The sequence below is a fragment of the Syngnathus typhle genome, linkage group LG1, assembly GCF_033458585.1.
Source record: "Syngnathus typhle isolate RoL2023-S1 ecotype Sweden linkage group LG1, RoL_Styp_1.0, whole genome shotgun sequence".
NCBI classification, from domain to species: Eukaryota; Metazoa; Chordata; class Actinopteri; order Syngnathiformes; family Syngnathidae; genus Syngnathus; species Syngnathus typhle.
In genome coordinates this window covers 29,304,586-29,330,527 of record NC_083738.1, presented here as the reverse complement: position 1 = coordinate 29,330,527, position 25,942 = coordinate 29,304,586, and the positions used below count along the sequence as shown (strand labels likewise).

The window sequence follows — 25,942 nt, the reverse complement described above, 5'->3', positions numbered from 1 at the left end:
AAAGGTAGTAGTCTGTTTCAAACTAAAGTAGGCCTAATTTGAAAAGTAGTCTGGTTCTAATCTGATAGTAGTCTGTTACTTGTTTGGAACTAGTTTCAAACCAGTCTTGTTTTAGTTTTGCAGTAGCCTCACTTGGTAAGTGCTTCAAACTAGTGTTGCTTATGTTTTGAGTCTTGAATTTGTATGGTAGCAAATTGGACCAAGTTTGTTTCTAGTCCTGTATGAGCCTGGTAGTAGTGTGTTATTAGTGGTTCATGCCTGGTCGGACACCTGGAACAGGTCTCCATGAATTTTGGTTCTGGTTCTATAGCCTGATTTAAGTTGCTTCAAAGGTAATTTATGAGTAAATGATTGAGTTAATTTTTTTCCCGTGAGCATGTCACGTCACGTTTTGAGTTACAAAGCCTCCTTTGTTGCATCACGCGGGTGGTTTTGACGGGTCGCCAGAGCTTTCACCGAGACCGAGACCTCGCTCCTCGGAATTCCACCCGCACTTCCTCGTCCGGGAGTTGACCTTGGCCGGCGTCTCCGGAGGGCATCTCGTCGCCTCGGTGGGAACCCTGAAGAATCCCGCAGTTGTGTCCTCTGTTGCCCTGAGGCACGAACTAGACTAAACAGATAGCTGCAGTCCAGCTATTGAAACATACCAATGCCAGGGGAAATCCTTGAATTCATGCAATTCCCATCACAAAGATTCTCAAGGGTTCTATGAACAAGTATAGAGATGAAGTTGCAGTTGTAGTAAAACTTTTGGCCTGGTTGTTGCATTCCTGAAGCCAAATCTTAATATTCCTATATTAATGACTCACAAACAAAATGTCCTAATTGCCAATCTAACAATGATACATACAATGTATACGTACATAAGACTACCCTCCAAGGTTAAATATAAATATTTGATATACTAAATGTATATATTTTTGTAAAACCTCTTCACGTTTTCATTTCATACTGTATGCAGTGTTCATGTATTTTTCTCTAATTATATTTATTTTTCATTGTGCTTATTTTTATTTTCCTTTTATTTACAATATTTACAATAGTATTGAACACACTAACTTAAATGTATTTAGATTCTAACTCAGAAATTGTTTCATTGATTTTTTTAATAACATAAATATATAGATCACATTTTAATTGTATTGATATTTCAATACTTTGTATTTATTTTTATTTGCAATTTTGTTGATTTTTTGTGTTTCCATATTTACATTTCTTTATATGAATATTATTCCATTGTATTGGAGAATATTTGTGATCATTAACTATTTAATTATTAATTTTATGATATGCTATTTGATTTCGTATTTTGTATTTATTCATTTTTTAAATGTGTGGATTTTTTTTTTGTGTTTCCATATTTACATTTCTTTATATGAATATTATTCCATTGTATTGGAGAATATTTGTGATCATGAACTATTTAATTATTAATTTTATGATATGCAATTTGATTTCGTATTTTGTATTTATTCATTTTTTAAATGTGTGGATTTTTTAAAATAGTTTTGATTCATGTTACATGTATGTTTTCTATATAATTCATGACATTTTGTGATAATCCAGTAATTATGGGAATTGATTTTCAGAAGAAAGTATTGGAACACTTCCTTTGAATACTGGATTTACGCTCAGTCTCACATACTGATACTTGATTTCGACCTTATAACCAACACAAAAAAAAGCCAAAGAGCAGTCTCATGGGTGACAATTAAGCAATTATGAAGCTGAAAGTAGATTCCTCAGCTTCGTTGTGCAAAAGCTCCTTAATGTGTGCGACGAGATTAAACGGTTGAGGAACATTCCACGCTTACGGGAGCGCTGTCTTTACACTGGCTAATTTTAGCATGCGCTGCCACGCGTGAACAGCTGCATACGTTTGACACCTCGGGGCAGATGTGAGAAGAATCTTCATATTTCAACAACATCACAATCGAGACATGTTGGACTAAAGACTCACTTTGAAAAAATATCAGGTTTCTATAGAACTTGTCCATTCAATTGAAGCTTTGTTGTAAGATTCTGTTTTGAACATACCATACTGTAATAACAAAAACAACATCAATTATCAACAAGCCTGACATGATAAATGACAAAACCATATCATTTCTGGTTTTGAGGTGGAAGAGCATTTCTATCCTCATTCAGATATTAATGGATTAAGCCAACTAGGACCAGACTTGAAAGAGAGCCGAACAAGGCTTGAGGAAGACTGCAACCAGGCTAGTTTAAGACTTGTACCAGCCGACAACAACGAAACTAGTACCAGACTACTACTCAGGAATGGACGAGGGTAAAAGCAGACGCAGACTACACTAGTGAACGAATAGGACCAGGATAGATCCAGGTTATTACTAGACTAGACCCAGGGTAGTTACCAGACCCAAAATAAGTTCAGCTCATACTTGTACCACACTGTACCCAGGCAAGCATCCGGCTCGTGCCAGGCTGGACCTTACTAGTTTGAGACCTGTGCCAGGCTAGCGACAGGTTTGTACTGGACAGGTGTGAGGTTTGTACCAGACTCGGGCTGGGCCAGAGCCAGGCATGACCCAAGATAGTATTTGTACAAGTCAGAAGAAGCAAGTTTGAGACCAGTACCAGTCTAAAACCAGAGTAGAATCAAACTCTACACGTCTACTTTAAGACTACTGCAAACTAGCGCAAGGCGAGCACTATTATTTAAGACCAGTACCGAATTCGAAGTAGATTAGAACTACGATATTATAAGAATAGATCTAACCAAGTACAAGTTTAGGAACTAGACTGGCAGAGACAAAGTAAGACCAAATGAGCACCAGACTAAAACCAGACTAGAAAGAGGCAAGATGTAATTAGGGTCTAATTATCCTTTACTGTTGCTGTACCAATTCGACTAAACAGCCTCCTTGCTGTTGCAAGAACAGTCTCCTCTCAAAAATAAATATCGGTCTTCTTTCTCCTCCATTGTTGATTATTTTTACATGTTCCATTCCAATGTTAGCTTACCCTGTAACTATGACCTTAGACTTCATACTCCACTTTGCTGCAGCATGCCCACGGTCAACATCGGGATTAATTAGACTGTGCTGTCTCAAAAAGACCATTTAAAAAGGGATCACAAGCTTTTTAGATACAAAATCAAACAATGCACCTGTCCCAGTAGTGGATGATGTCACCCGACACATGGCGAGTAGCGATACACGCCACCACGGCGCAGTAACCCGATCATACTCGCTATTTAAAGAATGTAAGGCTTTCCCCAAGTTGTTTTCACGGAAGGATAGATATGCTTCATGACTTGGGAACCCTCCAACCCCCCCAACCCCGTGGACAGGGGTATCGATTACCACAACCCACATTAGCTGGTGTGTGCGTGTCGTCTCATCTGGAGGTGCGGAAGTCTGCTTTTAATCAAATCTAACATCAGTTTTGTATGAAAGTGAGACCCCTGCAAATGTAGCAGATGGTTTTGTACTAAAGAGGTTGTTTGACAAATCCGTGTGGGAAAGAGGTCGTGGAAATGGTTTGAAAAAGGGCAGACGCTAGTGGGAAGTGATTGCATGAAGTTTTAGTAGGTTCCCACATAAGTGGCTTCATTTGTTTGGTGGTGTGTTTTAGTTAGCTTAGCAGACAACTTCTTAGTGAGGGTTAGCCATTGCCTCCACTTGACCAACCTGCAATCTCCTCTCAAATCAATTCTCCTTGTTTCCTTGTGTGGCAAAACTGCCGTAAATATAAAAAAGAACGCGTCTCCTCACTTTTTCACTGATTTCCCACGTTATCAATGACTGACATTTACTTACTGGAAGGATTTCTTCAGGACACATCACTCAAGCGTGTTTCTCAACGATGCAGAGGAAATATGATTAAGGTGTGTCACATTCGACAAAGTCAGTCATGTGTCAAACATACGAACAAGTTCAAAAGTGATTGGATATTGCAAATATGTGATTCTAGGATACCGGACATGCTTTTGACTGGAAGTAATGAACCAACTCTGAAGTATAAATTAGATGTGAACAAGACAATCTGGCAATCAGATTGGCCAATAAATAATGTCTCCAGATTTATAATACTACATTATAATGAGGAATATGTAGGATTTATGGAGCAAAACTCAATTAGCTTCAGGCTAACAAGGAACATCTTTGCCTCGTCTCCACCGGGAATTGATTGATCACTACTAAATGCATCACAAAACAAGTGCTGCTTCATATGTATGCAAATGAGCTCAGCTAGGGGCAAGTTGAAGGTGCTTCTATTTATTTTTTTTACTCAGTGAGGTACTGTATGTAACCATACCAATCAAGCAAGATAAAAGCTATGCGATTGTATTTTATATATGAAAAATAAAAAATGAATCAATTGCTCATTAACCTATATGCCAGTGCTTCGCAATTATTTTCTGTTACGCCCCCCCTAGCAAGAAGAAAACTATTCGCGCCCCCCCTCCCCACCGTGACTATCCTAACTTGTCTTGTAAGTCGTAAAATGTTGCACTGTCGCAAACGTGACAGAAGTAACAATGAGAGCGCCACTGCCCCCTGCTGTAGTAAACGCGCAATTACACTTTATTCTAGTACTGCCAAAAAAAAAGCCTGTTCCCCAGGGTCACACGCGCCCCCCCAGGAATAGCACCGCGCCCCCCAAGGGGGGCGCGCCCCACTATTTGAGAAGCACTGCTATATGCTAACACAATATCACTGCCCTGTAACTAGCAATCTTAGCACGTTCATTACATTCACAAAGGATGCTTGGCTTTAAAAGCCTAGAACCTTCCAAAGGCTCCTGCAGTAGTTATCAAAAGGCTAATAATAATAATAATAATAATAATAATAATATCAAGTGGCTCATTATGATAAAGGTAATAATGTAATTCATATCAGATGCAAATGTCCCTCAGCAGTTAATCACAAGCGTTTACATTCATTTATGAATAAAGATATCAGATTCAAATAGATTCAAATCTCACAGAAGCTTTTAGTGTACAAGTGAGGTTAATCACAGTCTATTGCTTCGGGCCTCTATTGAAACAGGGAGGCCTTAAACACTCATGAAACACTGCAAGAATTGACAATAAAGCTGACTCCGAATATTGCACAAAGTTGAAAGTGCGCTTTATAATACTGCATAATCTAATACATTTGTTGATCGCTGCACTTTGACAGCCTTGATCTTCTAAATACTTAGTCCACAAACACAATATTATACATATGTATATATAAAACAATAGAATATATACAATACAATATATACAATTTCGCGGATTAAGAAGCACATCAACAGTTACCTTAATCTATCCATTTTCATCCATATTCAGGGGACCGCCATTTTGGCCAATACCGTCCTCTGCTGTTGACTGACATTGACGTCACAACTGCCCTCAGGCTCGCATTGCGAATGTCACGTGACCTAAACCAGAAAACAGGTGAGCCTTTTTCTAAAGGTGCTGGATGCTCTATTGATGGTGGTGGTCTAACGTACTTGTTAAGCACTATCCCTTCATCTTCCTGGCCCAAAAGCTAATCACGTCAAGTACAAATTTTCAGAGGCTACTGAATTTGAAAGCTTCCGCATGATAGTACTTCGATGCTTCCTAACATAGCCTACGTTGATCAAGCATTGCAAATCGAGTTTCCTAGCCACAAGGTATCGGTGAGCTGCTTTCTCAGAGTTCACTAAAATTGAAATGGTTTGCATTAAAGCATTTTTATGGTGTGAATGCTTTCTCGGTGGTGGTGATCTAAAGCACTGTAAAGACACTTTGCTTTTAATGTGTTTCCTTTTACAAAGTTACTGAAACTGAAAGTACGCATTAAAGTGTCTCATGGTGTCTTTATGACTATTACATTTGCTCAGCACTAACGTACAATAAATGTTGGCGGCGGCCACGGCGATCGCGAGTGGGAACACGTTAAGCGTCCTCCTGACAAAATCCGTCAGCAACAAGACACGACGCCTCCAACCATGTTGAAAGAAAAAAAAAAAAAAAAAAAATCAAAGAATTTGAATAGCGGCTAAAGAAAAGTTGCCGTCAACAGGTGTGTGTTTTGGCTAAGAGAGGCACAAAGTGAAAGATGGACTTTGGCAAACCTCGTCAACGCCGTTTCGTTAGCTGGCGCGGCTCCCGCCAAATGTCTTCATTAGAGGTAGCTGCAAGGGGGAGGTGGAGGAGGAAGAAGAGTTGCATGATCAGGACGACGGGGCCTTAACACCTTCTCCACGCTCATTTGCTAGCCCGTTAGGCAGCACTTTTCACGGCATCTATACACGGCAGAACAATAAGAAATGAAATATTTGCTGGATACCAGGACGCTTAGATGTTGCACCAACAGGAAATGAAGAGACTACAAGTCACGCACTCCCCCGTCCTGTTGCGTGAAGGGCAGTTGTCGTTGTCTGGCAAATATTTCATACAGACACGGAATGATTATGGGATGTGTCACTGTTTGGAAATTCCTTCCTGCCTCCCAGGCCTAAAGTTGCCCACCAGGCATGTTTCTGTGCTTGTGTAAAGTGGCCTGCACTCATGCTTTCAGCACAACCTGGCCTTCGTCTCTGTTCAGTGTCCTAATGGCTGTCTCTGGTTGTGGCCGTTTCCAGTCCGGCCAAGCCACAAATCCGCCGGCTAAAAATTTCTCCTGTCACGCAGACTTCAAGGCGGCCCGATTGGCAGCTGTGTCCAGCTAAAAGCACAATGTTGTACTCCAAGGCCACCTCCAAGGCTTTAGCTTCTCTCAAAAAGAAATCATGTTCGGATTACATGGCTGAATCCAAGACAAGACTTTTTTTAATCTTAGTGTTGTGATGCCTAGATTTTTCACATAGAAGTCATGTTGCCTCATTCATAGACAACGTACTGACGCTATATTTCGTCCTGCTATAAATTGAATATTTTATCTCATTTTACCGTGAACCTAATGAGCTATTAAAAAGTGGTCTTTTAACAGTGCAATCTTCTGACAGAAATCAAAAGTTAATTCCATGTCTTCATCCAGTCACACACAGAATTCCAGCTGACATTCAATCTCCCCGTGGCCGGATGCCACGTAACAAGTGTTGGCACTAATGAGAGCCTCGCACAAATCACTTAGGGGTGCGGTGCTTTTGCAACTTGAGCAGCAGAAGGAGGGAGAAGGCCTGCGGTGGGGACTTTCAGGCCGCCGGGGACCGGTCGGAGCCCGGTGGGGGATGGGGAAGGCCCATATTGCTCTGTGTGTGTGTGTACAGTTGTCGTCATTAACATGGTGCAGCTGGGGCACTTATGCAAGCATTTATTGGACGTGTGTTCATTAGAGCCTTAAATAAAATTCATGTCTTCCAACAACATTGCAACTGCACACTATAGAAAGGCTGTAAAAAGATCATACATGTGCAGCAGCATTGGTGTTGAATAGATATTGATTGAAACCAAAGTGGTAAACTTCCTGTGACTTTTCAGGTATGCATTATAGACTTTTTTGTGGGTCTAACTATAATAGATATGCTGAAAAAATATTTCTGTTGCAAGTGGAAATAGCTTTGTTTGTTTGATTAGCACAAATGGCCAAAATGCCAGCTTCAAACCAAAATGGCCACCTTTCTACATCTTTCTCAGAATGGATTTCAGAGACTTTTTGGAGGTCTACTCATGATTGACCTGCCTACCAAATTTCATGTTTGTGTGTGAAACCGACTTTGAGTGCTGTATTCCTTTTCAATTTGCACAAAATACCTTTGAAACGAGCACTTAAGATCAAAATTGAAACCTTCCTGTGTCTTTTCTGGGATTTTTTTTTTTGGGGGGGGGGTGATTTCTTAGAGGATCTACTCTAGGTGGAAAATCCATGTTGGCTAAAAATGTACACGTTCATGCAAAATGTCTGACTTTCTGTTCAATTGGTCCTTGAGACTTTGTCATGCATCCTGTCATGAATCTGATAGACATTTCATGAACATTTCAAGTTGCTCAGTGAAGCGAATGTAAAAGATCATTTTTGTCAACATCTCCAAAACTCTTTCCTATCAAGTGACCACTCCAGAAACAGTATACCAGCATTTTTTTTTGTCAGTCTGTCTTGCTGCATGTGCTCACTGGCTAAAACTTGAATTCTTAAAGTGGATTACATTTTCCTCAACGTTTCCTCAAATATTTGCAGTACTTGGTTAGATTCCGGCAGCGTCCCTGCAACATGCCTGGGAGATGACCTCACTGCACAACTGGCCTGCAGATGCCCAATTATTAATATTTGATGCTACCAAAGTTTCCAGCCGCGTGTTTGCAGCCATGTACGGGCAACTGTCTTCAAGCTTTAAAGCAATAAATAGTAGCTAAGCAGAGCCTGGGAATCGACTACACCTGCAAGACTCCTAACAGGCAACAGATGTTGGCATTAAACTTTGAAATACAAAGTAATCATGAAAAAAAAGTGAATTCATTCTTTGTAGGTGTGGCTCCCAACATGTCCCGATGCCCCAAAATGTATATTAAATGAAGTTAATGTTTTGTTTTTACAATTTACACAAAAGAGGGTTTCAACCAAACTTTATGGACCTTAAACACTTCCTTGAGGAACTCCGCTCAGTGCTATTGAGGAAATTTAAGGGCACATTATTTCTTCACTGGGAATGCCACAGTCATATTTCAACTTATGTATCCTTTGCATTTTATTCCTACTGATTGTGAGAATGACAAAGGACAGTTTTCACCTTTTTATAGAAAATAGAAAAGGACCGCAATAACTTTGATGTAGACTAGTGAGGATTTGTCACCCTTAATATTCAACTTTTATACCCTAATTTGTACTCTTTTTAGCCTTGATAAAGCCCAAATCACATTACCGCTATTTCGACCAATGATAACTATTTACTCTGAAGTCCGAGACAAAACATTTATTTTAAAGTCATTAATTATTCCCATCAAGTGAAACTAAAGTTTACGAAACACTTTAAAAAAGGCATTAATCATGGCGTTGACCCAGCACTTTAATTGTGCTTTAACGCATGCTGCTGTTTTGGTTAGCAAGAGAGTTTGAAAAGATTGAATTGAGATAATTACTACCCATTTTTGTTGACAGGAAAAGGTAGCCTTTGGATGATTTCCCGGCTTCTATTGGAGGGACAGCATCCGTTTGAGGGAATTTTTCAATAGCAACGCTGTTAGTGGCCTACCCTCCGAGTTCATTCATGTCCATGTTACGGTGGGCGGGGGTCCCTCGAATTCCCCCTGCACGTATGTATGTGCGCTCCAGTGGAAAGGTTAATGTTCAACAGCGCGAATGGAAGGTGCGAACAAAGCACAATGGCCGCACTGTACGCCAGCCAATTCATCCGCATTCACTTCCTGCCCTAATAGCCGCCTCCACTTTCCTCACCGTGAGGGGTTGGTCGGTAAGTAGGTCAAAGAAAAGTCATGTTTGAGGTAATTCACCTCCCAGGGGTGGGGGAACGGCTGCGCCTCTGATCTTGAGAAGACCCCAGAGGTGAGGTCATTTGCAAGTCGCATGGTACACGCCCATGATGCGGGGCTTTGATGAAAAGACCCTCTGTTGATGGGAATGCGAAGCAAAGTCCATTCAAACTTCATCTGGTATGGGGTAGATAGAGAAAAAAAAAAAGTTCCTATTTTAAGGAGACTTGTGGTGATTTTTCTTTTACCGTTTGGTGTCATTTTGTGCCACCGTGAATTGAGAAGGTTGTTTTAGACCATAGTAGGGCTTTGCTGCCATCTTGTGGCATCTATAGGCAATTATGAATCTTTTGGGTGCCCACAAACTTAAAGTATTTGCTGCAGAGTTTGGAAGCTATTAGCTAATCCTAATCGGCGCATCCAACAAAATTCACTGCAGCTCTGCTTACCTTTTGACTTTGATCTCATAGCAGGTGTTCCACCATGATAGCGTTTCAGACAGTGTAGTCTGACCGTCTCTTGAAAATGGACCTGGACCTTCACCCAGCCTACAAGCAATTAAAAATAAAATCTTCTCTAATGCCTTTAATGATCCTAATACAGACTTGTTTCGGAGAAAATTCAGCCGTTATGATGCCTTATTTCCCTCACTGACCATCTAACAAATTCCATTTTCCTCATCGTGATAACGTCCTTTCTGGTGTTGGAAAAAAAGGAGGGTTTTATTAATTAAATTTGATTAATTAAAACACGGCTACCTGAGGCCAAGACGAACCCGTCAACTTATAACCTCCTGAGCCTGCAATAGTTAATTAAACGCGGCCCCTTTCGTCACTTGCTACGAGAACGGAGATAAGACCTCGGCTGAGTACGGCGTGCCGGAACAAGTGTGTGCTCAATAGATGCGATAGCGCTTTAATTTGATTCAGCACAAGAAAAGGAGGGATTATGTAGTGCTTCCAAGCATGCGTGTTTGCCCTGCAGGAGGTATAGCTGCGCCAAAAGTTGGTTTGGTGTCTTCATGAAAGAGTCTTTTCATGCTAAAGTCCTTCTTTTGTATTTGTTGGCGCAGAGTAAGTTAATGGCTGGTGACCAAGCCCACATGAAAGGATCAAAGGCAATCCAATGTGGGTTTGTCTTTTTTTCTATCCAAGTTTACATACTATTTTCTATTTAAGTATTGAAAGAGGTTAAATGATAGCTGTGCTCTAAAATATGCTACAGCTTGTCTAGTTGCTACAAGTAACATAAACTAAATAAAATTCCATTATATCCAAAGTATATTCAAGATTGATTTGACCTGGGAGGACTTTTGTGACGATTTGATTCCGGATTCCTGGGTAGAGTTTGCATGTTCTCCCTGTGCCTGCGTGGGTTTCCTCCGGTCACGGTTTCCTCCTTCTTTCCAAAAACGTGCATGGTAAATCAATCGACCAAAGGTCTGATTGTGAGTTTGAACGGTTGTTCGTCTATACGTGCCCTTCGATCGGCTGGTGACCAGTTCAGGGTTCAGCCCCCCAGAACTGCTGGGATAAGCTCCAGCATTTCCGCCACCCTCGTGAAGAGAAGCGGTTTGGAAGATGAATGAATGAAAAACAATTTCCATCCGCAGGCAAGCGATCTGACGTTTCACTCAATAGCAGGTGGGTGGAGGAAAGGGCCCTGTCAATGACATCACGTCATCCATTCCAACATGGCGCTGCGTATCCAACGATAGGGACGGGGATTATTTTGGCAAGACTAGACCTAAAAATGGGAACACCAGATATGGATTGAGCAAATATTTCTCCCATTTCTCGTTAAGACCTCATTGTGGGACCTGCGTAGGTACACTTGAATTGATGCAAGCAAGCACGGCTTCTTGTTTCTCAGTTATGAATGTGTCTGGAAAAGCATGCACCATGGGGGCAAAGAGCTTAGACAAACAACCATTTCCATCAGCAGGATGTATCTGCTTGTTTGGACGAATATAATATAAGCAGTGGCCATACAGAGTGCACAGATTGAGGAGTTGCTAGTGACATGAGCGCCTTTAGTGCTGTTTACTATATGCAAGTGATTACAAGTTTGACACTAATTTCTCACTCACAAAAAAAGATTGAGCCTACAAAAGAGTACATTAAAGATTGATTCATACACAACACTGATATAATGTTATCTGGTGTTGGAATACAATTCTTCAAGAAATAATGATACTGTAGTAAATCAAATATCTGAGTATTCTTGAGAATTCCATTAAATCACACGAGACTATTACATCTTGTGAGATGTTGGTAAATTCATGTGAAAATCTCATGAGAATTCTGTTAAAGTCCTCATAAGAATTTCTCAATTATGAGACTTCACCAAACCTATTGAGACCATAGGGGACTTCATGTGAACTTCCTCAAATAACTCATAACTTATGCAAGACATCTAAATGATGCGATACTTCTTTAAAATAACTCCAGACTTCTACGAAGCTTTACACTGATATCAGTTCCTTCTTTCTAGTAGAATATCTAACAGTTTAGTTGACTGTAATTGGCTAGTTATGGATTGCAACATTTGAGATTGTGACGCCTAAGACCAATTGCGGCGGGTAAATCACGGTCACGTCACGCATGAAGGTGGCATTTGATGATACACGGCTAATGACAAAATAAACACACATGCTAAGTTAATATATATCCTCTCGCGATGTCTTGAAACTCCAAAGTCTATACTTTACTGTCTTCTGTTTACGCTCAGATAAAATTTCTTGGTAGTGTAAAGCGTTGAATGAGGTTTTTTGTGAATTTCCCATTTTAAGGTGCAACGCATCCTTTCATTTGTTTTTCTTTTCTTTTAGGAGTGCAGGAGTCCCATCAGGAGAAGGTGATCGCAGTGTCTGGAGAAGGGACGATCCATAGCCCGGATTTCCCTCACATTTATCCCAGGAACATTGTGATGGTGTGGAGACTGGTGGCGGCGAGCAACATGAGGATTCAGCTTTTCTTTGACGAGCGGTTCGGCTTGGAAGACCCCGAGGACGGAATATGCAAGTAAGGCCGCACCCTCCGGATGCGTTCATTTGCGAAATTGGTTTCCTGCTGCTTCGGACCCTCGTGAATATTGAAAATCAGGAAGTAGCAAATTTAACGTCGTCGATACATGCGGCGGCTAACGATAACGTAAACTTATACACGCTAGCGCTATATCTAGTTTGTCGGCGGGGTCACTTTCAATCACGGCTCGTGTTTGCCTCCGTTGCCAATTCATTTCAAGGAGGAGCCGGTCGATGGCGGCCGTGTATGCGTTTACGCTGATACATCACCACTGACTGGACGTCATGCAGGAGACAAATCAGGGCAAGGTGGATGAGTGAATGAAGAAGAGCAGGAGGAAGCAGGAGGAGTTAGGGGTGCTTAATGCTGAGCTACTCATGCCTGGAGAGTCCCCTAAGGGATGACGAGGAGTACTGCAGACTCGATTTTTCTCGCCTGTGCAATTGGCAAACCTATGCTCAGATATAATTTCAATGGAATCAATTGTCTATTTGTGTTGTCCTACATATGAAAACGACCAGCTAATCTAATGAGACAGTGAGGGATGTAATGATGATGAGATTTGACGTCTTTTTGTTGTTTTTTTTTCCTCGCTAACATCATTTTGAGAGAAGAGAATTAAGGAGAATGTGATAACGCCCAACCAATACTTTCAAAGCTGACAAAAAAAAGACAAATATTAAAAGGTATGTAGAAAAATGATATGTATAGTTATTATTTTTAATGCACATTTATTATTACAGTGTTAATGTAATGTTTTTAAATGTTTATAAAATAGCACAGAAAATACATAATATTTTAATCCTATAATTTAAAAAGATATATCAGTATATTCAGCAGTTAAAAACGTATTTTGAATTGTAAACTGGCTATTTTTCTAATCAAATCTCGCAAATGTTTCCCATTTTCCTAGATTCATTTTTTCAGTACCTAAATGCATATTAAAATTAACTTGCATTCCAACAATTTTTTTCAATGTTCAAAAGAGTCATTTAAGTAATCATTCCCTCAAATTACAATTTTGAATACTTAAAGTTAATAAAGGTCGAAGCCATTTAAAATAAAAGCTGCAATAAATGTCTATTTGTTTTCCTCAATTGGAACACTCATGCTCATGAAATGCAGACATCCAGTTGCACAGACCAAAAAAATAAAAACATCTCCCAAGAACATACGTGAGCATATGTGGACAACATAGCCTGATGCAATCAACATGTTGGAAACTGTGGGGCAAATAAGAGCAACCCTTGTTTTCCGGGGTTATCCAGGTCCAAATGAAGGCCCGAGGCAGTTGATTGCATCCCAGAATGCTGCATGAGAATGGGGCGTCCAATCATCTGCATACCCACGCATGCACATGCATTTACATTCCACTCACAGGGCTCTCGACTATGCATTTTGACATGCACTGAGGAGCGTTATTAGAATGGTTTAGAATCCAGAATTTGTTTGTAGTCGCTTCTGTTTTGTGGCGGTTGTCATGAATAACTCATTTTTCTTGCGCTTTTCTTCAAAGGATTTTTTTTTTTATACTCTGTGGATCATTTCCAGTCATCGTTGTCCTTGCAATGTCTTCAAGTTGCTACTTAATGTAGTGTATCAGCCTATTTTCCTCCATTGCTGTTCAACAGCACGTAATGATGCCAACTTACTGCATTATTGATGAGCCATCTGTTGCTACAAAACGTGTTGGAAGACTTCCACTCTGCTGTGTTTGCTGCTCGATCACAATACTAGCGTCACTGATATTATGTATTGTTTTTTTATTATTATGGCGGCGGGAAAGGTCGGAGGTCAATGCCTTGCTCAAGGCCGCATTGTCTGTCTTGTGGAAGAGGCAGGGATCAAACGTCTGGCCTTTGGCTTACAAGGCAGGGTTGCCTGTTATATAACTCGGGCGTGATTGTTTTTAATGGTTGTAAGGAGGCTTTCTAGCTATGTCTGTCTATTTATCTATCCAACCTCTCATTTAGCTACCTTAACCTCCAAAGAGATACATTTCCATCCATCCAGCTAACCACCATCTTCCGGTGACCATATTTCTAGTCATCTGTTCGGCTATCGAGTTTTAGGGACTTGGGTGTTTATAAAAATTAGTTTTCATTTCTCTGAATTGAAATGCAGTGAATAATGCAACAATTTGTGTCTTTTCTGGTAACGAGCTAACGATTTTGGTTCAAACGTTTTATTGTTTTGTCTTGTTGAAGATACGACTTTGTGGAGCTGGAGGATCCGAGCGACGGGAGCATCCTGGGCCGCTGGTGCGGGTCGCAAGCGGCCCCCGCGGCCCACCTCTCCAAAGGCAATCGGGTCCGCGTACGCTTCGTTTCGGACGAGTACTTCCCATCCGAGCCGGGCTTTCTCATCCGCTACGCCATCCAGCCGGCGGTAAGAATTACGTCATGTCAGCTGAAGCGCCAATTGTCATTTTAAACCACACGGCAGTTGGAAATAGTCTTTTGATTTAATTTCACTGAGGTGGAAACAACAACAACAACAGCAATATATTTGGTAAATTGGCAATTACGTTTGTCTGATTCTGGTTCCAAGCATTTGGATGATTAATTAAAATGGAACGCATGTTTATTTTGTTCATCAACTTGCACAAGAACGGGGACAGCTCATTTATTTTTATCACGCAGATAAAACCAAAATGTCAACATTGCTAGGGAACCATTTGAATCAAATTTATTTTTATCATTTCTATTTTTACGTTGTATTCTTTTTGTATTTTATCGGTTTTTATCAGCACTTTTTCCCATTTGCATTTAGGATATTTTTATTTTACTCCCATCATTGTAATTGTTTAGATGTGTGTTTTTAGTTATTTTATTTTTTATTTCTTAAATAGTTTTATTTGCATTTTTTACAAGGTGGATTTTTCCCATGTATGATTACTTTCAATCTTCTTAATTGTTTGTTTTTATTTCATTATATTCTTTTTTTATCATTCGAGTTTTGTCATTAGCGTGTTTATTTGTATTTGCATTTGATCTGTTAGCTCCACTTTTTTATTTGTAGGTTCTGTTTCGTCTTTATGTTAAAATGTATATGTGTGTTACATTTTTAGATTTGTACTTTTACTTATATTTTGATCTTTTATTTAAGCATTTTTATCAGCTAAACAGTTTGATTTCATATTTCTATTTGCTTTTCTTTGGACAAATAAGCAAGAAATGGACTTTTCCAACATGCTCTACCTTTAATGTCTTCCACCTGCGCCCTTATCGACTCTCCATCCAGATGATCCAAAGGTTATTGTTCCCTATGAAAGCGGAGACCTTGTGAAGGGAATAAAGCGTCTCGTCGAGGGTCCTTGACCCCTGCACGGCTTTCATTGGGACTCCTGAAATGAAAGGGGGATAAAGAGGAACTGGAGTACTTTTTAAATTGTTCATGGTTTCGAAGTAATATCCCATCCTAATGTCTCTCTATCTTTAGCTCTGATATACACTATATAGTATATATATCCAGCCACTGTTTCTTTTCACACCTTAATATTGCGAGATTAATAGTGTCGAGCGACCTTTCCGTTCACCTTTCTTCAAGTCATAAAGCAACATGGAACAACGTCACAATGGTTCGTCTGTCGTTTATAATCAGGGGTGAAAACCGCTATAAAAAGGCTCTAATAATAACCGGTCGCTAATGTGTTGCGTTCAATGAAACGGTGAAAAGTGACACTCAATTATGCCAAACAACCATGGTGTGAATTTTTTTATTTCTTTTTTCTGTTGCTTCTTACAATCTTTGTTTTTGTGCGTGATGACTTCATAACAGCGTGTTTGTTTTACAATCATAAAAACTGGAGCAAAATGACGTTCCAAGTCATATTTTTTATTTGTTTGATGTTTTAATTGCTCCATTATTATTTCTACTTATTATCTATACTTGATGGCAGTTACCAGCCACCCCTACCAGCGATCTTAGGCACCCCACCAACCAAACGTCCCCAACTTCCGAGTCACATTCAAGGGCAAAGCCCTTGTGAAAATGTTCCCCCTTCTGTCTGCTCTTTGAACCTTACGCGGTGGAACAGCGGCGCTCTGTTCCCAGCTACCGGAACCCGCAGGAAGCCACACGGGGGCCCCATCAAGAGCCGCTCTGTCATTGACAGGAAGCCATTTTTGGCAGTGGGCTTGTTAAAACACAGAGAAGGAGGAGGAAGAAACATTTGAAGCTAGCGCAAAAGTAGTCACACATTGGTACTTGTGTAAAATAATACTCTTGTACATGTACTGACTTAACTCCTTAATTTAGGTAAAAGTTCAGACCGAATAAAATAGTCATTCAATATTTAAGCAGAAGGTCAGATGCTGTGTATAAGATGATATTCTGGTACTAATTCAACTCTTAAAAAAAACGGACTGTTACATTTGGCTAAACGGAGTTCCTTAATTCATTTCAACATAGTTCCTTGGCATCGAGATGCAGCGGAAAACTAATTTGTCAAAGTGAAGCACTTCAACTCACTTTAACAAAGCTTAAAGCACCACTTTTGTTTAAATGAAGCGCCTCATATCCATGCCGGATGATGGCAACAAAATAATACTTAGTGAGGGTAGGTTAAATAAAATCCCTAAATATGTGAATTTGGACCACGAATATATGGGACCTTTTTATAGGGTGATGGAAGACTGGGAAAACTGATTCATCGTTTTTTTTTAAGTCTCGGTATTTACGCTTCATTACTCCGTGCAAGTCACATCCATGTCAGCCATTTCCCCTTCCGTGCAGGCAGAAGTTAGCAGGATATAACTGCAGAGTCTGTTTTTACACCAACCTCAATTGCAGACTGTGAACAAGGCAGGAGAAAAAAAACAACAACACAAGCCACATGATTTCACGCACAATAGACTTTGTGGCTTAATGGAAGCCAAGCGGATTGCAGAGAAGTGGTTAGCCAAAGCATGAGAACGGCAGAGAAAGTTGCCCACGTGTGTCTTAATAGACCCTTTCCTGACGAGTCGTCATCATTTCAGTCGGCACAAAATAAACGTGAACGGCCATCGCAAAATGCGCTGTGATGAGTCAACAAACAAAAGCAATTTTAGTCTTATTGTTGACATTTTCCGAGAGATTGTAATGTGGAATTGATTTGGAAAGGAGCCATTTTGGCAGGGAAATTTACCATGTGACAAAAACAGAAATCCATGTCCTAAATGGACAGGAAGTCTTCCATGTTGGTTTGAAGAGGCCACGTCGGGCTTTTTTCGTCCATTTCCCGCATCTTTTCGATCGTCTTTGAAAGGGGATATCCTTCCAAATCAACAGAGGTCTTTAGCGTGTGCGTTTGTATCTTAAATTGGCAGCCGTTAGAAGTCACAGCGGGCCTCGCTGGCCGAGGGAGCACGCCGCCGCTAATTGGGGGAGGATTGCGCCGTCAAAATTCATAGGCTGTTAATGACTTCCAGTCGCTGGACTCTGCCAAGGCTGGGCCAATTTGCCGCTCGCGCTACTGCCGCTACTCGCTGCCAAGATCTGTCGGTGTTCCACGCTTGTGTCGATTTATCTCAGCGAGGCTCCGGCGAAACCAAATGCTACACTGTAAGCTTTCTTAACGAGCTGCTTTCGTTAGAGCCACTGCACAGATGGGCCTCAGATGTTGTTGTGTTTTTATTTGGGGAGGGGGGGGGGGCACCCCTATGAAGGAGCAATCCCAGGAGAATATATAGGAGTTTAGTGCACATGCATTAATCCATGTGGGAAAGAGCGGAAACTGAAGGGAAGGATAGGTCATTCTAAAAACAAAATGAAATGTGATTTGATGAAGGCTGTGTGATGGCATGTGTATTGTTAAAAACTAAGATTTGTTTCATTCTGTATATTTCTTTTTTGCTTTACCGTATTTTCCAAACTATAAACTGCACCAGATTTTAAGGCGCACCTTCAATGAATGGCCCATTTTAAAACTTTGTCCATATATAAAGTGCACCGGATTATAAATCGCATCTTCAATGAATGGCCCATTTTAAAACTTTGTCCATATATAAGATATATGCATTTGGCCCGTGGGCCAGACTTTGGACACGCCTGCTGTAGTAGCTCAATATTAGCCCATATATAAGGCGCACCTGATTATAAGGCACACTGTCAGCTTTTCAGAAAATTGGAGGTTTTTAAGTGCGCCTCATAGTGCAGAAAATACGTTAGTTCTTGGGTTTTACATGTATTCAAATATATCAATTTTAATTGATCTTACATGTTTGCTATTTGATTTTTTTTAATTCTTATTTTGAAGTATCTAAAATACAACTTTGTTTTTATCTATAGTTGTATATTGCTTTTTATTTGGACAATATCTTTTCTTCAATTTTATTTTTGCTTTCCCGATGAGCAAATTTAACATGCATTTCTTTTATTTCTTTTTATCCAGTAAAATTAACATATTCATCTACATGCAACCTCTTGTTGCCAGGCCGAATTTGCCCCCAAAGAAATCAGTGGCACTGAACATAAAGTCAAATGGAGAAGCACAAAGAAAATGGGGCAACTGCAAATATTAACTACGATTTCATTTATATGCGCTATTTTTACAATTGAATCACTTCTGGCATTCTCGTTGACCCGATTGCTTTATTGTACAACGTTGAACTAATCGTTAAGGCAGATGGCCATTGGCCACCCCACCCTGTGTATGCTACAGGACTCCTTCACCTCATCTGTATTAAAAGGGGTTGAAAATAACGCTTTTGATTCACAGCTCAAAATAAATGTATAAAATAACTCTGAAATCCCTCCTAACCTCAGACAGCTGAGGAATTCATTTGTGGTTTTGGTATTTATATTCTTGAACGTAAATATGTGACTTGATGGAAGGTGGTTTTCACATTCGCTCAATGGCAATAACAGAAAGCTAATCTGAAATTCAGCCTCCAACGCTAGTGTCACTTTGCAAAGTGCAATTTGGTGAGCGTGTCTATGATTTTGATGACCTGCTGTGAAACAGGATAGTTTTGTGAATTGGGTTTGAAAACACATGCCCTGTTGGATTTTGCAAGATCCATTTTGGTTGGCTTGGCTATCATGAGTAGACCCACAAAAAAAGTCCCAAGATGTCATGCCAGAAAATAAACAGGAGCTCTGCTTGTTTGGTTTGAAGTAGCCACTTTTGGCTAATTTGGACTTTGCAATTATGAAGGCAAATGTCCATTTGCAAACAAATTTGAACCACATATGGGTAAATAGGCAATACAAACTTGTTAAGCATTTAAGATTTGGTCCTCCACAGCATGGTGGTAGAATTTGATGATGCGCCATAAAACACGAACCCCGCCCCAAGCATTTCTTCTTCTTCACCTAAGGCAGCCATGTTGTCGTTGCATACTAATGTGGCTCACTCCTGCCAGATTAGTGCCTAGCAAAAAGCCGACACAGCGGACAAATCTTGTATATGTATGAAATGTAACATCTGATTCAGTTTTTGGTTAAAATACCAAATAATACAGAAAAGGTCACGTAAGAAATTTGATCTTGTAAATGCATTTATAAAAAAATGAAAGAACAGAATTGCCAATAATTATATACTATTTACTCTGATCTTTTTGGTTGTCTGACATTCTTATTGACCTTCATTTCCTTTCAGATTCCAGCAGAAGCCGAATCTCCGGACCTGCAGGAGCTGTCTGCGGCTGTGTCAGGCCTGCGGACGGTGGAAGAGGTGATGAAATACTTGGAGCCCGAGCGCTGGCGGCTGGACATTGACGATTTATATAAACCTACGTGGCACGTTCTTGGCAAATCCTTCATCCATAACAAGAAAGTCAGGGGTAAGTTTATAGATAACTTGGTTAAGGAACATTGAGATCAAATAAGATTATTGTACTGTAAAAACTCATTTAAAAACATTTTTGCTCAATCTCTGATTTGGTGGAGGATCAGTGTACTGTCAACGATATGAATCTTCTTGTTTTTGTTCCCCCAAGGAGGAGCGGACCTCAACCTGCTTTGGGAGGAAGCTCAGCTGTACAGCTGCACGCCGCGCAACCTTTCCGTGTCACTGCGTGAGGAGCTCAAGCGGACCGACGCCATTTTCTGGCCCAGCTGCCTTCTGGTGAGGCGTTGCGGCGGGAACTGCGCCTGCTGTGCAAACCGTTGCTACGACTGCCAGTGCCAGCCCGCCCGCGTCACCAAGAAGTACCACGAGGTAGCCGCAAAGAAATGGATCATAGCCAGTCTTGTCCTGGCCAAATGTCTTTTTAAAACTCTTATTACTTGTTGCATTTGTTTATCACAACCAGCCATCAGTTTTACGGCTCAATTTGACCCCCGCTAACAACTTTCATTATTCACTTACCTCTTCATGAGGTTAAATTACAACTTTTGTTAACCATGTTGAGTTGTCAGTTTCACTTGTAACATAATGCAAATTATATAGATGTGACTTTTGCTTCTAAATACCGTAATTTTCGGACTATCAATCGCACCGGATTATAAATCGCACCAGCCATAAAATGCCCAAAAAAGTGAAAAAAGAAACATATACATATGTATATAAGTCGCTCCTGAGTATAAGTCGCCCCCCCCCACCCAAACTATGAAAACAAAACGCGATTTATAGTCCGAAAATTACAGTATTCATCTAACTGATTAAATCATTGTCAAAATAATTTATAATGATTGTACTTTCAAAATAAGAAAATAAGATGCGTTTCTCTACAAACTACTACTAAATCCTACTACTAAAATGACTGTTCAACAAATAATTTGTGATAATTAAAATATAATTTAATACAGTGCTTCTAAACAAAAAAATATCACTAAATTCAACCTAAATCATTATGTGATAAATAAAGGGGCTATTTGAAATACTTTAAATAATTTGGAAAATAAGAAAGATCCTAAATTCAACTGCAAATTAGTAAGTCAATCAATTAAAATGTGAAATCTAAATATAACAAAATGACAATTATCGAAACTTCGACAGCATTTGAAATCAATTGCTAACCAAATCAGCAGCACCCACTGTGGGATACAAGCAGCAATGTTTGTGTATATGTATATATGTCTAAATATGTGAAACCCCCCCCCCCCCCCCCCCTCCATCAGGTTCTGCTGCTGAAGCACCGCAGCGGAGGCCGAGGCCTGCAGAAGTCCATGACCGACGTGGCCTTGGAGCACCATGAGGAGTGCACGTGCGTGTGCAAGGACGCCGATAACGCCAACAATAGCACACCCGTCGGACACGATTAACGCCAAATTGGACAAGGAAAGTAAAACCAAGATGGGGACGGGTTCAATCTCCGGAACGTCGTGGAATAAATACTGAGACTACAAATTCCACCCGACTATCTGGAGTGTTCGAAGACAATTTGAGATAAGGACTTGCCTATTCTTCACCTTTTTGGGGGCTGATAGTGTCATGGAAAATGGGAGCTTCTTTTGTTCAAGTGCTTTTGCTACACTTGCCCCTCCAAAAGTATTGAAACCCCTTTATTATTGCGTACACTGCCTTGACAATTGGATTTGACATCAGCATTTTTTTATATTAGATAAAAAGTAAATAAATGAAAACGCCACGACTGGAGTGGATATAAAAAGGTGACACACCCCTGTTCACACAAATTTAAAAACTAGACAAATAATTTTAAAACCTTTTCTACCAATAATGTGACTCCAGAAAAGCAGTGAAGTACAAAAAATGTGGTTGCACATGTGTGCACAACCTCTTATAACTGGAGATGTGGTTGTGTTTGGAATTGGACAATTGTTGCCTCTGATAAATGCGAATGAAGTTTGGATGTTCTAGAAGGCGCGTTCTGATAATGGAGTGAAGGAAAAGCCTACTAGAACAACTGAACTTTAAATGAGATCAATGAGCAGTTCTTTAAGTGGCAGTGACTCCCATTTAACGTGAGTTTGAATGTGATCAGCTAATTCTGAGTGGAGCAACTGTTATGAGTGTGGACACGTGTGCAGACATTTTTTTCCCCTCAGTCGAGTATTATAGGTTTTTAATTTTAAATTAACACAATTTGGATATTTGTCTTTTATTATGTAAATATTTTTTTTAAAAATTGTAAAATAGAATTGGATAAAGAACACAGCCCGATGGTTCCAATACTTTTGGTGGGTTTTGATAATCCAAAAGCCTCCTTCGTGTGTAAATATTCCATTTGCAATTCTTTTCCTTGCTGAGGTGCCTTTTTTCCTACCAAAGAGACTGTGGTTGCTTCATCTGAGTCACTTACACATTTCAAGTATTTATTTCCTTGGCAAAAAAGACATTTAACATTTAATGTCATTGTACAGATAGATTTGCCTCCATTTTCTGCCTGTATAATTATTTTAACGTGTTTTTCATTCACTCATGTTCAGTTATTTATCTACTGTCTCCTCTCCCTCTACAACTGTTATTTTATTGTACTGAAATTCTGAAATAAAGTCTTTCATTTCTTATTGTGGATGCCATGCATGGAAATGGTAAAGTTGGGGAGAGATATAGAAATGAACAAGTCATTTTCTAACAACAAACAATATACAGACAACATACAATAACAACATAAAATGTATATGTTCAACAGTATTTTAATGTTTAAAAACAATTTTACTAGCTAATTAGTCTAACATTTATTTTAGATTTTTTTTTTTAATAATTTAAAATAAAAAAAAGGTAGAATGCTCTCAATTTGTGGAACAATACTTTTTTGTCCCCGCTAAAATTCTTATCTTGTCGTCTAATGTGTTCCCTGGCAGGCGTTTGGGTAGGCCACAGATGCTGCAGAATGAAAGAGTCTCTGCTATTGTGGCGTGATGCCATTCCACTAGAAGCCTTTTCCCCTTGCACACACAATGGGCGATTAATATAAAAGCCACTCAACTCCTCCCCAACATTTCATCATCCAAAGTCTATAAATGAGCCCAATTGACCTCAATTAATCTACACCTTTCCCCTTAACCATTTTCACCATCACACAAAGGCATGCAAGGTTTCAAGGACAAGTAACTTTGTCAAGTGCTCAGCAACAATTAAACCAGGAAGTTATCCAACAAAAAATAGAGAGAGAGAGACAATGGGTATGGCAGAGACAGTGGGAATGGCAAAATATCTGAATGTTAAAGACAATTCTTTACTATGCATATGTGCATTATTTCTCAAAATGTCTGGCACTGTCTAAAGGTAATTTGACTTTCAGGGGATGGCATCTAGACCATGTCTGTGGGGTGGCAAGATTCATCCCACCAAGCAGCAAATGTTAAAAATGTCTGCTTCCCATTGATTGCAAGCCTGCACAATTTATAGCTGCTTCAAGGACATGGCTGTCCTTCATCTCACAGTAATCCCATTGAATTATATTCTTAGATTTTCTTACAACTTTTATCTTGTTTTACTTATATTGCATTAATATAAAAAATGTTAATATTTAATTAAAACTACGTAAGCAGGACCATTTCAGCTTATCGTTCCCAGAAACTTTAAAAAGAGAGAAAACGGGTTTTTTTTTTACCTAGCAGACTCGAGATGTATTTTCCTCTCGACATGTCTGGACTTGTCCAATTGCCTCTGTGTGAGTCACACTAGAGTGGACGTGCACAGACGCAAACACACATGCACAACAAACTCCTACTTACGCTCTTCAAACCCACACATGGACTCAGTTTGCAATCAAAGGTGAACATACACACATACACACACACTTCTACTTCCAGCTCGTAATCATGCAAAATAAGAGTGGTGCGGCCAATAAAAACATCAGGGCCTGAAGAGGTGTTTTCTTTTAATGAGACAGCACTTCCTGTCTCCCTCACTGTGTTAAGGAACCCAGAGCATGCCACTGATTGATGTAAACTTATGCCAAGGCATGTTTTTATTAATGAATTATATCGTAAGATTCATTTCGCTACAAAAGGTTAGGGCACTAAAATGTGTAAAATAAATTCTAAAACTACAAGTTTATTTTAGATTATACAAATAGAGTCTGAAGCTTGGAAAAAAAACTGTGAGTCTAAAATGCATAATTGAATTAGTGATTTAAATCAACAAAGTTATAACAATTTATTTTAAATTACACTTAAATGTGACACTGAAAAAATTTGTAATTTTGCAAGAATAAATATAGAATTTTAAAAAATCAAAATACATTCAAATATTAGTAACTGACTTCTCAATTATGACATTTTGCAATATGACTAATTTTGAATAATAAAACATATTTTCTCATAACATTGCCCAACTAACAACACTTTTTAAAATACCGATCAACAATATTCATCCTTTGAGAGTTAGTGTGACTATTATTCATCTTAAATGTGTTTTCCTTCATTCAAGAAAAGCCCATTTTCCCCCAGACTATTTCAATTTGCCTGTGATGCTGTTGCCATGGCAACAGACATCTCCATGCACCCAAGGGAGGAGACTGGAGGCAGAGTTACGCGCGTACACAAAGACCTCGAGCCCGACTTGTCGTACATCAACATATCCGTTGTTGTTTATGTATGCTTGTATATTATGAATCCAAAGCCAATCCGGTAAACTGCTACAATTTGAGGAAAGTGAAAAGCTCACTCCCATGTCTGTCTATAAATCAACCTAAGGGTCTATAAATCAACCTAATTTAGGCGTCTATTTTAGGTCTATATATCAACCTATTTTAGACGTCTATTTCTGGTCTATAAATCGTCTATTTTAGGTCTATATATCAACCTATTTTAGATCTAAAAATAAACCTATTTTAAACGTCTACTTTAGGTCTATAAATCAACCTAAGGGTCTATAAATCAACCTAATTTAGGCGTCTATTTTAGGTCTATATATCAACCTATTTTAGATCTAAAAATCAACCTATTTTAGACGTGTATTTCTGGTCTATATATCAACCTATTTTAGATCTATTTTAAACGTCTACTTTAGGTCTATAAATCAACCTAAGGGTCTATAAATCAACCTAATTTAGGCGTCTATTTTAGGTCTATATATCAACCTATTTTAGATCTAAAAATCAACCTATTTTAGACGTCTATTTCTGGTCTATTTTAGATTTATAAATAAACCTATTTTAAACGTCTACTTTAGGTCTATAAATCAACCTAAGGGTCTATAAATCAACCTAATTTAGGCGTCTATTTTAGGTCTATATATCAACCTATTTTAGATCTAAAAATCAACCTATTTTAGACGTCTATTTCTGGTCTATATATCAACCTATTTTAGATCTATTTTAAACGTCTACTTTAGGTCTATAAATCAACCTAAGGGTCTATAAATCAACCTAATTTAGGCTATTATTTGAGGTCTATATATCAACCTATTTTAGATCTAAAAATCAACCTATTTTAGACGTCTATTTCTGGTCTATTTTAGATTTATAAATTAACCTATTTTAAACGTCTACTTTAGGTCTATAAATCAACCTAAGGGTCTATAAATCAACCTAATTTAGACGTCTATTTTAGGTCTATATATCAACCTATTTTAGATCTAAAAATCAACCTATTTTAGACGTCTATTTCTGGTCTATAAATCAACCTATTTTAGATCTATAAATAAACCTATTTTAAACGTCTACGTTAGGTCTATAAATCAACCTAAGGGTCTATACATCAACCT

The 25,942-nt window shown here is 39.2% G+C and overlaps 1 protein-coding gene across 2 annotated transcripts in view; it reads left to right on the top strand.

Moving 5' to 3' along the window:
* Positions 1-22,794, top strand: part of LOC133159775 (platelet-derived growth factor C-like) — a 28,303-nt gene extending 5,509 nt beyond the window's left edge. The window contains exons 2-7 of one of the 2 annotated variants that reach the window (XM_061287130.1): positions 5,303-5,410; positions 12,201-12,393; positions 14,604-14,784; positions 19,982-20,165; positions 20,322-20,542; positions 21,445-22,794. In XM_061287130.1, coding sequence (XP_061143114.1) covers positions 5,303-5,410; positions 12,201-12,393; positions 14,604-14,784; positions 19,982-20,165; positions 20,322-20,542; positions 21,445-21,588 — 1,031 coding nt within the window. In that variant the 3' untranslated portion in view covers positions 21,589-22,794. The remainder of the gene's footprint in view (positions 1-5,302; positions 5,411-12,200; positions 12,394-14,603; positions 14,785-19,981; positions 20,166-20,321; positions 20,543-21,444) is intronic. The other variant, XM_061287138.1, reaches the window with a different exon arrangement.
* Positions 22,795-25,942: the final 3,148 nt, after the last annotated feature.